Raw genomic sequence first — 15,141 nt, forward strand, 5'->3', positions numbered from 1 at the left:
ACTTAATTCTGGCGTAAAAGGTTTCTTGTCTTTATGGGGCAAAACACATGGCCCCATAAAAACGTTCTACTCTAAGCAGACCGAGCCGTCCATGTGGGACGGCAGAAAAAGAAAAGTCTACGTCATGGCGTCATGGTAAGCGATTGTTTTAGTTGGTAGGAAAGTATGTTTACAAGAGGTTCTTTGAAGAAGAAAAATGGTGTTCACTTAGGTTGCTTTCTCTTGAACAAGAGAGCTGCAGTCCGTCTCTTACGTCTAGTTTGTGGGTAAAAGCCGGAAGAAGACTTGTGCTTCTCTGCTGACAATGGCTTGTCCTCTTTCTATGACTACTGCTAAGCCTCTAGTGCTTACTGCCATTGCCAGCGGACACGCCTCACCCGCGGGAGCTCCCGGGCGCAGGAGGAAGAAGAGGACGACGGGCCGGAGCTGGACTCGGAGGAGGGTAAGCACCCCATGTGATAAAGCAGATGAATGCGTGAACTGTCAACAGAGGGGAGGGAGCACTACACCCGGGAGATCTTCTCACTGACAGCTGGGTCAAGACCTCTGTTCGGGTGGTAGCTATGGTGTCACACTGGAGATCTGAGAGTTCACCCTAATTGTGGGTTCTTCCTGGTGCAAGGTGAACATCTTTGGTCTCTGAGGTGCAGGAAAGTAGGGCATTCCCTGCCAGGAGTTTTACTTCTTCCTGCGAGGGGGAGACCCACGGGCTCCCAGCTCTTTATAGAGATACTTTCTTCACATCACCCTATATGCGCTGCCTTGGTGCACATTGCGGCGCAGCCTTTTTTGTCCGTTGTTCGGTCTACCTGATTGACTGGATCTTTTTCTTCAGCTGCTATGGCCATATTGTGATAGAATCCGACTCTAGTCTTCTTTCCAGTCCCCCGTCTACACTCGTCATCCCACTCTGACGCTGTCCATTCTGTCTCTATTGCTGACTGATCACGACCTCCGGGCAGTCATCCTTTGTTGCTGGCTCGCTTATCTAGGTCAGCTGCTCTGCGTGCTCCTGTGTGCGATCAGGGCACCTTCCATTTCAGGGTTTGCCTTTCCCTGTGATAGATTGCATCCTCCGGTCTATTCCCAGTGCAGGTCATTTGCAATCTTACATTCTCACAATGAGCCTCCCTCGCTACTGCCAGTGCAAGCCGGTCTTGTTGCCCTCTTACTGCGTACATCTCGCATTTCTGTCGGTGTGCTGCTTTGCCTGGGCAGTTTCTCTCTGCCCTGTGCTTCCTTGTCAGTGACATTTCTCCCTGCCTGGTGGTGTGTGCTTCCCTGTCAGTGCCCCTTCTCCCTGCTCTGTGTGCTTCCCTGTCAGTACCCCTTCTCCCTGCCCTCTGGTGTGTTTCTGTCAGTGATGTTTCTCCCTGCTCTGGGGTATGTGCTGAACTGTCAGTGCCGCTTCTCTCTGCCCTATAGTGTGCGCTGCCCTTTCTGTCTCCCTGCCCTCTGGTGTGTGTTTGTCAGTGTAGCTTCTCCTTGCCCTGTGGTGTGTGATGCTCTGTCGGTGCCCTTCTTCCAACCCTATTGTGTATTTTTCTCTGTCAGTGCCTCTTCTCTCTGCCCTGTAGTGTGCGCTGCCCTGTCAGTACCCCTTCTCCCTGCCCTCTGGTATGTGTTTCTGTCAGTGTCCCTTCTCCCTGCCCTGCGCGCTGTTCTGTCAGTCAGTGCCCCTTCTCCCTGCCCTGTGGTGTGCCCTGTGGTGTGTGCTGCTCTGTCAGTGCACCTTCTCCCTGCCCTGTGGTGTGTGCTGCTCTGTCAGTGCCCCTTCTCCCTGCCCTGTGGTGTGCTCTGCTTCTGTCATCTGAAGGAGTGTGTCACTTGCCCGTACCCGTCTTTCACTGCTCTGCTCGATCAGTGGCCTGAACTCAGACTTAATAAAGACCACAATTGTTTGGAAATCCTTCCTAAATGCTTTAGTGTTTTAGATAAAATATTTTGCTAATTACTGAAAATGCTGCTATTCCATAACAATAGAGACCTGCATTTTTTCAGGTTGAAACACCAAAGACGAGAAGCCTTAATCAGCGATTGAGAACTTAGTGAATGAAGGCAAACATAATTCTATGGTCACTTTCATCAAGTAACACTTGCATGTTAGTAAGTCTCTGGGTTTATTCCATGCAGTAGTTTCCACCATTGGTTGTGTGTAAACACTACTAATGAGAATAGCATTTATTTTTTGGAATTCTGTGATCACTTTGTCCTGTTATGATTGGATGAAGGTTTTTAAAGTGGGATATTCCCAGCAGATCCATTTCTTGACCTGAAGGGTTTTCCTGTACCAGCCTGTATTTACCATGTATGCTTGGCTCTGTAAAGTTGCCCGAGAGGATTCTTGACATTCCGTGTGCATGCTATGATACAGATTTGAACATCACACATGGCCAGTATCGTTATTCCATGTTTAATAGGAATGGCTATCTGTACGGGCGATTTGAATATCTGTCTTCCACTTTAAGTTCAGTAAAGGAGAATCTGACCTAAATGCACTCAATCCACTCTGATCTTCTTCCATTCGCCTTCTGCATGCTGCTCTCTCACTAAACTCTTCTTTGATATGCAGCCTAATGTAGTGTGGGGAGCCAGTATGAAACGTTGTGCATTGTCTATAGCAGAGGTCTCCAGCCAGTAGCTTGTGAGCTACTGTAGCTCTCCAGCTACCTCTGAGTTGCGCACCTGTGTGCTGCCCAGCTTATTAAATTAGAAAGCTTTTGCTTGGTTGAATTAATAAACATATAACAACATTAGATTATACTACACTGATATTAGTAGCTGTCAATGCATTCCATTGAACATAAGTAGCTCTCAGTAAAGAAAGAAGCATTAAAAATGCAATAGGTCTCACCTTTTATTAAGTTAAAGCCATTTGCTTTGCTATACAATACCATTAGCAAAGCAAATGGCTTTAAATTAATCAAAGGCAAGACTTATTGCATTTTCAATGCGTGTTTGGGTTCTGTCATCCAGGAATGGAGTGCTCTTAGACATGAACAGAGAGTCAGTTTGCCCTCTAGAGTTAGAAGATTTTAGGTACACCGAATATGATCACATATTGATGGTCAACAATTGCATTGTCAAACATCAGGCTTAGAGGATAAGGTTGATAAGAGCGGGCTAGGAGCAAACCTTGAGCTAAAGTTTCTGACAGGTCCAGAAGAATGATTTAAGATGTGATGGCACGCATATGCCATTAATCATTCAACATGAAATGTATTCACCTTTTGAAATTGATAGGAAAAATGGTAAATTGCATCACAAGGCAAGAAAACAAAAGACATTTCTCAGTCTTTTCGAATGGGATAATTGATTATGAAAAGTGGGGAAACATTGGCCCCTCAAGAACATTGCAATTAACTTAATCGTCTAATGATAGCTGCATTCTGTTCAATGTTGGGGAGTAAGGATGTGATCGGTTGCCCAATAGAGTGTCAATGATGAAAGGATTTAGTGGAAAGACTGCTGCATAATATGGATATCCACAATAACTTATCTAATAGCAATGCAGCGGCCCTTTAAACTGCTGTGGTAGGGGGCAGCCACTATTCTCTTACGGTTTGGCTAATGGAAGAACACTTTGCATTTGAATACAAAACCGTGAAGTGGCCTGATGTGATTATAAAGTTGTTTCAAAAAGGCAACACAGATACAGGGGCAAGGCACGTATTGGCCACTTCTCTTCTCATTTACGGTCTTTCCTTGTAATTTAAATTCACTTTTGTAACTAAATATATAGGTTCAACAATGAACTTTGAAAGCAATTGTGTCCTTAATGCTTAAATAATCATGTGGGAGAAGATGACCACCAAACGCTGGCACAGCGGGTTACCTGCTGATTGCCATAAGGCACCGTTGAAATAATCAAAATAGATTGTGTCACGTGGAGCAGAAGGAACTGAGGGTATCCTTTGAGTACAATAATTATAGTCATGCAAAACCCTAACATTTTCTTTCAAGCAGAAAGAATATGAAGACAAATTGGGAGAAACAAGAAGAAACACTTTTCTTAGAGATTGGTTAAGGGATCAAAAGTTATTGGAAGGATCAAAAGTCGAAGACCCCGTTCTCTTTACCATTGCATTATCTGACCGCCATTCCTGAATAAACTTTGAACAGATTTACATGAAACCAGGCAAGAGGGAAAACTATGAATAATAATGAGTCCTTTTTAGAATTATGAAAATAAATCCTGTAAGTTATGGATAAACTAAAACATTACACATTAAATATTTACACAATGCACAGGGTTCATGTACAACAAACCTGTGCTGAAGAAATGAAATTAAGGTTTGCGGCTATTATGCCATAGGAACATACCGCAATCTCTGGGGGAATAGAAAAAAAACACAGATTGGAGACAGAGGAAATGCCATTTGTCCAGAAAAGCTTAAGAATATATTCTAAATGATTTTATTCTGCAACAGTGATATTATTAACATCAGAAAAATGATGCCTTGACCGGTTAACCCTTTTCACTATGTGTAAATTGTGGGTGGCACCTTGAGAATTTTGATTCTATACAAATGGTTTATTCTTAGATTCTCAATACATTTCCGAGGTCACTCATATTCATGTAAATGTCGTCACTGACGTCTTGCCTCAATACCTGTTATATACACTGCTTCCTCCTTATTTTCATGTCTATCATTCACCTGTGTCTTGCTTATGATGCCCTTTTTCACTTTTTGTCCTTTACAGAAACAAGGCAAATGCTGTGGCAGGAAATGTGGAGGGAGTGATAGTGAACATAAACCAAGGCAAAGCTGCCCTTCAACAAGCAGAGGACACAATAGCTGGTACTGGGTTTCAGTTGCGGGTTGCGAAGGATCGGATTGCAGAGGTGAGAAATGTACTCAAAGTCTCTGACAATGATATGGTACACGAACCATAACCCTAAACGCTGCCATACACTGTTCACAACCTCATACATGACATCTCTCATGTAATCTCCAATTACTTCATTCATGACATCATTCATGCATAGAGGCGTGCACATCGAATTTAAACATGTGTTACTGTGTTATTTCTCTCATTTGATTTTATAAAAATAACAGCATGAGTTTCAGATGAAAATAATACATTCCCCAAATACAACAAAGTGGAAGCAAACTGTAGATGGCTGAAGTATTTAAAGTGGGATTGTCAGAAATTTACATTGATGTTGCCCTACCGTGTCAGACGTTCGGCGCTGCAAGAATATTTTTTATTCTGTGGTCAGATTCAAATCTGCCTGCTGCTTGAATGAATTAATGGTTAAACAAAAAAGCCTAATTCTCCAGTTGTAGACTTTTGGCTGACTTTGATGATCACAGGATGTTGAAAATGCTCTGGGTGAATTCAAGAATTTGACCTCATGAGTAATACACTGGGGCTATTTGACTGCCTTTTGACCTTATGAGGGGAAAACAATGATCAATGAATACCACCATTACTTTAATTGTGTATAGTTCATTTGAGACTATTATCATATAGTTATTATTTCAGTTGGCCTTAACTGAGAATCAACGTACATGTTTTATCGTAAAATGCATTTGATATGAATATTATATTTGCAATCCGTATATCCAAACCATATCCCATTGTATCAATTACTAAACCTGGATATTGACAGAGCCTATATAAAATATGTAGGCTTATGTAGGGCCTATGTACAGATTGCTAGTTTGAATATTATGGTTGTTCAGTGACTGGATTAAAATGTATATTTGCGGGCACATATTGCCACATGCCAACTGTGCAGGACACCTTATTGTTGGCTGAGAGCCTTCAAATGAATACAACAGTACCAAAATAACCTACAATGGCTAAAACCACAAAAACGGTCAGCATTGTTCCGTGCCTTGACTAGACAGATGTGACATTAGAAGGTTAAAAGATGTTTTGGATCATCCCCAGTCTTAAATTGAGGGGTGAGAGTTGGGAGGACGGATTTCTTAAAACTGTGACGCATGAAGGCTGAATTTACATACAATATTAGTCAAAATCAGCAGAGCAAGATAAGTGGTTGTGTTTGTGATTGAAGACTTCAGGAATGGGTATCCGTCTGCGGTCAATTTATTTTTTATTTCTGTGGGATCTTAAGAGTGGATTTTGTGATGAGGCAACACTTATTAGGTTGGATCCATTGAAGAAATATGATGCTCTTTTTCTTGTGATGGTGAGTTTTGATCGCACATACCTATTTGCTTGTGTAGCATATAGATATCAACATCCTTGATGAAGTATATTTCCCCCTCAAAAAATGGGAATAGGGAAAGGTATTCATAAAGTTCAAGTGATCACAAAATAATTTAACATTAGCAGAATTCATTGTATTAAATAATGGTAAAATGAACCTCCTCTTGCTGACTTTTCAATAATCGTGGGAGTAGTGGAGTGCAGCACATCATGACATGTCCCTCAATGCACAATCACTCCTTTGGTAAAAGTCTCTCAGACATGTTCGAAATGCTCAACCTAAAGGGCATCCGCAATCTTATGAGGACCTTCCTTACAAATAAAAAGTTGTTTCAGTCAGCGCCCCCACCCATATATCCAGCAAGGCTGTCCATGATTCTCAAGATCTCCCTTACGATAGACTGGGGTGACATAAATGTAGGAACAAACTTGCAGTTTATGGATTGGTCTGTCATTGTCTGGAGTGTGCAAGTTCAAAAACAGAGACAAGAAAGGTAGCCTTGCAGGACTCCACACTCAAGTACCTTCTTATTACAAGAGCAGGACTATGCTTATGTCTCCCAATCTTGTCATTTGGAAAGGCACCACAAGCAGCTCAAGACAGGCCTCATATGCATTTTGCGCTGCACATCCTTGCCACAACTGACTGTATCAGCAATTCACAACCAGTTGCTGCTTGAAAGATGACCATGCTCTCATTTTGCTCAGATTCAACTTGTGTTAACACCGTCCGAGAAGATTTTGAATGATTTAACTGGACGTATGCGTGGCTTTAATGAACAAGTCAACGGTCTACGTCTGGAGGCAAAACAGAACCAGCAAGAGGCACGCAAGGCTCAGGAGGCCGCAGCAGAAGCCGGTGCTCAAGCAGGCAAGGCTCAGCAGGTAACAGGAGAAACTCTGTGGAAAGATTTGACATATTTACTTCTTTTAATCTGTGTTCCACTTTCAAAGATGTTTGTATTTAGTTCTTGGTTGTGTTGTGTTTCGATGTTTTCTTCCATTAGCACCTCTTGGTGAAGGACTTTGCTACCCTGTAGATTGTTTATAAAAAACTGTACACACATTTCAGCTTTGTTAGCACTTAAAAAGTATTGACCAATTGAGAGACCTCTCTGAAGCAGTAAATGACAAGTAACAGGTTCAGGCGAAGGGTGCAAGTCAAGGTCAAGTATTCCGTGCAGTCCGTTTGGCAAAATCAGCGTTTGTGTATCCACTACTGACTGACACTATTGCTGTTGTAAACCGTCTCCCACCTGGAATTGTACAGTGGAAGGAGACGCTTTAATTAATGGTGGCAGAGGATAAACGGGAAACTATTTTTAACCACTGGTTATGTCTGCAGACTTAAGCACGACTTGCGGATGCTATTTCTGCAAGGGCTAGCAGAGTAGACCTTGGTATGTAATCATGTCAAGCCTCGGCTACTGCCATAATCCCATTACCAGCAACGCATAATTAAATGTAAGTGATATTTGGTATAATTACACTCCTTGGCTTTTTTCACAGTGTAATTAATGACATACAAAAAGTGTATGGACGAGGCACTCACAGTGGCTGAAAGAAAAAGTAGTTAGAGTCCAAAATCTGTGCACATAACACACACGAACCCGAGGCCAGCAATGTTTGACAACTAGGGTTACAGCTCATAACAGCAAGTAACTCTTTCGCAGGTGAGATACATTTACAGTCTTGAGGTGCGAATTGGTCCACATGGATCCCAGTCATGGGACACTCCGTAATGTACGAGATCATGTGAATTTAGCAATCAGATTCGCCTTTTCCATTTCCCTTCCTGATAATCCAGGATATCTGTCTACTTCGGAGCCCTTAAACGCCTTAATAAAAACACATTCTTTCCCTTCACGGGTGTTATGATACGTCATTCTCCATTGTGATTTTATGCACTATATAAAATCTTAAAATAAATAAATGAATCTAACATTACCCAATTAATCACCCCTTCTGCACTGCCCAACCTTTCTTAATTACCTTTCCTCTGACATTCCAATAACGGTGGCTGCTGCACAGGGGCACAATCACATCTCCAGTTCTCTCCTACCTTCAGTTCCCAAACCACAACACACAACAATTTGTAGCAATCCTGATTTTGCATAGCGTGTCGATTCTTATACTGGGTGGTCTGTATTGTTTTCGGGTTGGCTATTGGATGGGCTATTGCTAAACACTCATGTATACCTTGACTGTTCTTTGGCCTTTCTTTCAGGGCTTTGAGCTGGTAAAGCAGAAGTATGCCCTATTGAAGAGCAGAGTGGGGCAGTCCCCAGACCTGGGGGCACTCGGGGCCAGCATAAAGAGCGTTCAGGCAGAAGCGGAAAGTCTCTTTCAGGACTCCATGAGCATGATGTCCAGGATGGAAGGTATGAGGACATTTTCCACTCATTCCCCACTCTGTATGTAGCATGCGATCAGGGTTTGTTAATGTCGGCTTCCTGTCCTGGTGAAAGATATCTGGAAATAGCAGTGGTGTTTGCTCTGTTGAGGCCAGCCATAACATCCAACTAATGTTATATCTACACAGCATGATATTTGGCTACCTACTGGTGTGATGGACAATGAGGCTATGTAGATTACCACAGAAGTTCACCTAATGGAGATGCATCCAGTGGTGCTGTAAGTACTGGTGATTTCAATTATCAGAAAAGATTAAAATATCAGCAGTTTAAGGCAAAATTTAAATGCGTCTGGCACTAATTTTCAATAACTAAACCAGTACCACCATAATATTTGCCTCCCGTGGTAAAACAAATTACTGACTGTCACAATCTATGATTGTGTGAGTGTTTAGTGACATCACAGTTGTGTGGTCCTAGCTATTTGTTTGAGGTAACAAGAGTCATTTCGAGTTTTGGACCAGAGTTGGTTTTATTTTCTGCAAAGTAAAAATCAAGTTATAAGCAAATATGATTAATTAAAGGAATTTCTATAACAATGGTAAACGTTTTTTGATCTGTGAGTTTTAAAGGTAGCCCCGAATTAACCAGATCTCTAGTTTATGTTTATGTTTTGTGCGATTTATAGAGCGCTCAAATACCATGAGGTGTCTCGGCGCTATGGATTGGACAGTGGACAGTAGCTGGTAATTTTACTGCACCAGTAATGGTGTAATGGAATTCATAATTCCCTCTCCATTTTGCGACGGGAAAATGCTTTTTCAAATGTAGAAAATGTGATTCGGTAACTTGCAACCAGATCGCAATTTGCGTTTACGATTCGGTATTTGTGGAAGTGGCTTGTTTTGGGCGTCCCTTCCAGATACCAAATCGGTATGGTAAGTATTACTGTTTTGCAACTGAATTCTGGTTGATAAACACTAATACTTTACCACCATTTAAAAAATGGTGGTAACCCATTAGCAAATGGGAAAGGGTACCCGTCAGGCCCCTTCCCCTTTGAGTATGTTGAAAAATGTGCTCCCTCAAACCACTGTCTACTCTTAAAAAATTATACATCAAAGTTTGCTTTTTTTCTTTTTAAACACATCCTGTTTTCCTTTAAGGAAAATGGGCTCCACAAAAAAAAGAAAAATTGCTTTATTAAAAAGCAATCACAGACATGGTGGTCTGCTGACCTCAGCAGGCCAACATTCTGTGTAATGGCTGCGATCCCTAATGGGTTGCAAATTGCGACCTACCTTATCAATATTCATGAGGTAGGTCAATTTGTGACCTACTAGGAATTGCTGTTTGGAAATAAGAAGTTTCATACATTAGAAATACTGATTACCTAATTGTGATTTGGAGATAATTGTAATAAGGAAAGTGGTATTCCTACTCTTAGTTCAACTGGCCCCTAGTTGGGACTAGCAGTACCACAACTTAAATAAGTTTGCCGCATGATCAGAGCTAGTAGACTTAAGTGGAAATGGAAGACCAGAGTATGTTGCAGAACTGTCTAATTTGTGATGCAAGAAAAGGCAAAGCATTTGGTATAATGCAGCACATTTTGTGACAGTAATATTTCGCTATTTGAGCATAAGTTTAATGCCTGAATTCTGAGACGAGACTAAACCTTTGGCAGAAGCCTGCCACTGCAGGGCACTGTACAGATGTATCGAAGAAAATATTTTTCAATATTTTTACAAAGGAAGTTGTCCCAAAGGGACCCCTTCCCATTTGCGAATGAGTTACCACCACCTTTGAAATGGTGGTGAAGTATTACTGTTTTACAATTGGTATTAAGTCGCAAAAGAGTAATACATACAATACCAATTTGGTATTTGTAAGGGACAACATACTGAATCACATTTGCATTTTGCACATTAGAATAAGCAAATCTGGCCTCACGTCTTTATTTGTTTTTTGTTATTTTGTAATAACTTTTTCTCTGTACTACAAACATTTTTGATGTTAGGGGGGTTGTATTTGTAAATAATGCAGTTGATGGTGGATTTTGTGGAAACCCAATAATTAGGTGTAAATGGTACAGCAGCAGAATTGCAGCATGCCAGTGACCCATGGCATGATTCCTGTTCACAGTGTGAAATCACTTCTCATCCACAAATCAGGATCCTTCCAGTAGCGGTCGGTGGTGGGAGTAGCTGCCGGGCAGTGACTTCGGGAGGGGGAGGGGAAGGGTGAGGGGTAGTAATCTATGGATTACGGAGGATTACAGGTAAGTAAACATATAAATAAATAAAACAAATTTCGTTGCGCACACTGCATCCCCAAATGTGATGCAGGGCACGCAACAAAATATTTTTTTGTTTATTTATATGTTTACTTACCTGTAGTGCTCCGTAATTTATAGATTACTACCCCCCACCCTGCCCATCCCCCTCCCCACGTCACCGCCCAACAGCTACTCCCACCACCGACCGCTACTGGATCCTCCATGCTTCCAGACCATGGTTTTCCTTCATAGCCCTGCCAGCTGAAAGGGGGAGCATGGAACAACATTGAATAATTAAATTCACTTGCATTTTTAATGGTGTTTGGACCGAGCTTTTGTTGTTACAAAGCAATATAAACAACAGTTGAAGACTTTGCACAATTTAATGGGACTGGCTGGAAGCTTCTCTCGCAAATATATACTTGTCTGTCAAACCGGTTGAAGAGTGGAGTGGTAGCTCTCTTGAGTTGATGACACTTTTCCATAGGCTCCACTCCTGCACAGTGGCATAGCTAGGCCTTGTGCCGCCGTGTCAGTCCCTGCTTTTGCCGCCTGTGGCGCCCGAATGTAAGAGCGGGAGGCCTGGCATTTCCAGCGTTTACCCTCTATGGCTGCAGGTAAGAGCTGGGAGGTAAGGGGGAGGGGAGGCCGCCGTACCCAAAACTCGTGACGCCTGGGGTGGACCGCCAGCTACATCACTGCTCCCACACTTAAATTAAGGATTCAAAGTCACAGTCGAGAGGGTGAATGTATGTGTGCTGTATGCAAGAAAGCTCACCCTCTGCAAGGCTATATTGTCCAATCAGGAAACTGGAAAATGTTGCAGGCGCTCGGTACCCCCAAAAGAAGCCTGACAGGGCAATAGAATTTCATGTCGTAATTTGGACTAATCGAACTTGCCCCTGCATCCTCTTACACCATGTTTGCCTTCCAATTATTTATTCATTTTATTGTATTTTTTCAGAAATCGAGACAGAACTACAAGAAGGGAGTGACGCGTTAATGGCTAAATCGGCTAGACTGGCCGGCCTGGAGGAGAGGGTTATTGGCCTCAGAGACTACATCAGCCAACGGGTGGAATTTTACACAACCTGCAAATAGAGACACTGTGAACGCTCCGTTCTTCGCGCGTCACAGCATTGTTATCCTGCCATTAAGAAGCCTGGAGTGCCCACTTATCCCCATTTCCCAGCTCAACGTGCTGTTTTTCTTCTTAGCATGCTGTACGCGCTCCTACGTCTTGTCAGTTAGGATTGCGATGGAAGAATGGAGCTCTGAGCCGAGAGGAAGGTCGGGAAACCAAAGAGGAGAACGCTGCAAAACGGACAAATACAGAGAAAAGAGAGTGTAAGAATCATGAGAGCAAAAACAAGCGAAGAAGGGGTTTAGTTAGAAGAGAATGAAACCAATTGAAGGAGAATTGAAGAAAAACGAGGAGAGGGATAAAATGAAAAGTGAGGTGACAAACGAAGAAAGTAATAGATGGAAAATGATAGTAAGAAAGAAACAACGCATAGGTTAAGGCAGGGAGGGGGAAATAATAACAAAAGGCAGAGCAAGGCACAATTAAGGAGGAAAAAGAGAGAGATTTAATGTACATAATAATAATATTTACTTATTTATATAGTGCTTACTGCCACCGGCTCGTGCCTCTAGACACTGAAGATAACACGTTTATAATTTCCCAAATCACTGGTGCTCATTGTAGTAACCTCCGATCAATCCCGGGTTGATGGGACGTGCCTGGACTTGAATTTGTGATGTTGGATGAGCCACTAAGTGAACTAAGGCTCAATGATTAGGCCAAAGTTTTGTGATTTTAGTTTTTTGCTTTCAGAATGCCGACAAAAGTTAGGCCTGGTAGCTGGTCCATGGACTAAAATCACCATCACAATTTGCACTAACAATCTCCTCATAGGTGCAAAAGTAAGAAAGTGCACAAAACTAGATATCCCCTATCGGGTTTCAGGATGACTCCTCCACGGGAGGGTTGAAGTACGCTAGCAGGGCACTTTATGAAAGGGTTGCATTAATGCTTTACCGAGTCTGATGTAAAATTTCAGTGCTATCAACATGGCACCTCAGTGTTACATTCAGGATGCCCATAGATTTATTGGAGTCTTACACACTCACTCACCTGCTCGCTTGGGGGAACAGCCATGACAACGCAGGGATTACCCCGCACTGCCATTATAACGCAGGGATTACAACGAAAGTCGTTACAACGACTTTCGCTGGAGGGCGCTGTTGGATAGGGAATAGTTTAATTTTCTATCCAACACCTTCCCTACTGTCAACGTGGGCTGGAGTTGGAATAGAAAATTAAACTATTCCACTATCCAGCGCCCTCCAGCGAAAGTCGTTGTAACGACTTTCGTAGTAATCCCCACGTTGTAATGGCATGCGGGGTAAAAGCCCGACATACAATCCTCGCTTGCTCCCTGATTCACAATGCCACTCATTCACTCACTGGCATAATCACTTCCTCACGCAGTAACTTACCGGTTGACCCACATGCTCACTTAGGAGTTAGGACCAGATCTACAAAGCATTTTTCCAGATGCAAACTGCCCGATTCATAGAATCAGGTCATTCGCAACTGGAAAAATGCTTTTTCTAATGTACAAAATGCAAAATGTAATTCAGTAACTTGTTACCGGATCACACTTTGCAATTACGATTGGCGTGCTCTGGGTGTCCCTTCCAAATACTGAATTGGTATGGTATGTATTACTATTTTACGACCGAATTCTGGTTGCTAAACAGTAATACTTTACAACCTTTTTAAGAGTGGTGATAACCCATTGGCAAATGGGAATGGGTCCTATTGGGACCTCTTTCCCTTTCAGAATGTTGAAAAAATATTTTTTAGACATCGATGATGGCCGCATTCCAACACGTTGTTCTTGGCAGGTCTCTGTCTAGAGCGGCAGAGTAGCGACACAATGGTGGACTGGAATGCTGCCTGAACAATCACCAATGGCTGAGATTAATTCAATCATTTGTTGCTTCGTCTTGTTGATTGTTGAAAGCCACACTTTAAGCATCGCTTTTGCCTTTTTCATCCTGCCATACATATAGAACTGCTTATAACTGTGGGGAAAGCATACTGAATAAATGTAGCTGCCAGCAGAGTAACTTTGTGGAGCTCGATGTATTCGGAGGAAATTCTGCATTTGTAGGTTACATTTCCTAATAGAAAATTACACAGATTCAGCCTTGTGAGTCAAAATCCTGAATTTTTCGTGAAGTTCACTTTTTCAGTGAGTAGGTATTACAAAGAAAAGTATGTATTGCTGCAGCCAATAGATCCGGATTTTATGAGCTTATACATGCAAACTGCATCTATGCATGCTTGTGTCTCCATGTGTTGCCACACTAAAAGCCAGACATATTGACTCGCCATTGGATGTGTAGTTTTAAACAGCTGGATTCTGTGCCCTCTTGCATGTGCATGTATCAAACAAATATGAGTACATGTATGTGTCCCTCACACACTATTCTTGATTAAAATATATATATTTAAAAAAAGTACTACCGAAGTGAATAACAACAGAAAAAGCAGTGTATGGTGTATACAGTGCATTTATGCAATAAAGAAATTCACATGCCATGATTCCGTGTATTTTTTTAGATGTAAACCAGTCCCTCTTGAATTGCAATGCAAGCACTCCTTACAAAGTGGAACAATACATCAAATTGCCAAACCAATGAAGTGAGAGAGAATTACTTCTCTCTGTGGAGGCCATGCCCACTCTGTACATTTTATTGAATTGATATCAGTATATATTGCAGACTGCTTGGTGACAGTTGACTCCTGGCTGAGCTCAAGGGAACAGCTCCTGGTGGGGCATACTTTATAGCCTAATTGCCATCTTGGCTCCACCTTAACCTCCTTGTAACTTAACTACAAATAAAGAAATAACTTGGAACCTACATCTTGGCATCTTGAAGATTCTTTCTTTGTAACAGGCTCCCACCAGAGTAAAAGGGCGGCAAGGTCAGAGCCCAAAATTTCGTCAATGCAAAAGTAAAGTGGCACAGATGGAGCTCTCTATCAACAATCCTATATATGGTTCTATGGATGGTAGCCCTACGACAAAGAGTAATTCAAGAAAGGAAATGAGGAAGTGGATACATAGAAGGCCCTCTTCGAGTGAAGTCGTTGACCGGTCAGCAACAAAATGTGTGAAAGACTCTGTGTAGAACCATTTAAAAAGTTACCAGAACGCCACAAAATATCCCCATTTAAGGAATGCATTGTAGGTGCTGGGAGCATGAGAAACAGTAGTATGGAGTCGCACAAACAGAACTACTGTATGCCGC

General features: G+C 42.1%; 1 protein-coding gene across 3 annotated transcripts in view; it reads left to right on the forward strand.

Moving 5' to 3' along the window:
- The window catches only part of LAMB3 (laminin subunit beta 3), a 234,375-nt gene extending 219,947 nt beyond the window's left edge, over positions 1-14,428 (forward strand). For 2 of the 3 annotated variants that reach the window (XM_078644498.1, XM_078644499.1), the window contains 4 exons: positions 4,705-4,846; positions 6,892-7,068; positions 8,411-8,564; positions 11,780-14,428. In XM_078644498.1, the coding sequence (XP_078500624.1) occupies positions 4,705-4,846; positions 6,892-7,068; positions 8,411-8,564; positions 11,780-11,916 (610 nt within the window). In that variant the 3' untranslated portion in view covers positions 11,917-14,428. The remainder of the gene's footprint in view (positions 1-4,704; positions 4,847-6,891; positions 7,069-8,410; positions 8,565-11,779) is intronic. The other variant, XR_013594912.1, reaches the window with a different exon arrangement.
- The last annotated feature ends 713 nt before the right edge of the window (positions 14,429-15,141 follow it).

The sequence above is a fragment of the Lissotriton helveticus genome, chromosome 5_1, assembly GCF_964261635.1.
Source record: "Lissotriton helveticus chromosome 5_1, aLisHel1.1, whole genome shotgun sequence".
Taxonomy (NCBI): Eukaryota; Metazoa; Chordata; class Amphibia; order Caudata; family Salamandridae; genus Lissotriton; species Lissotriton helveticus.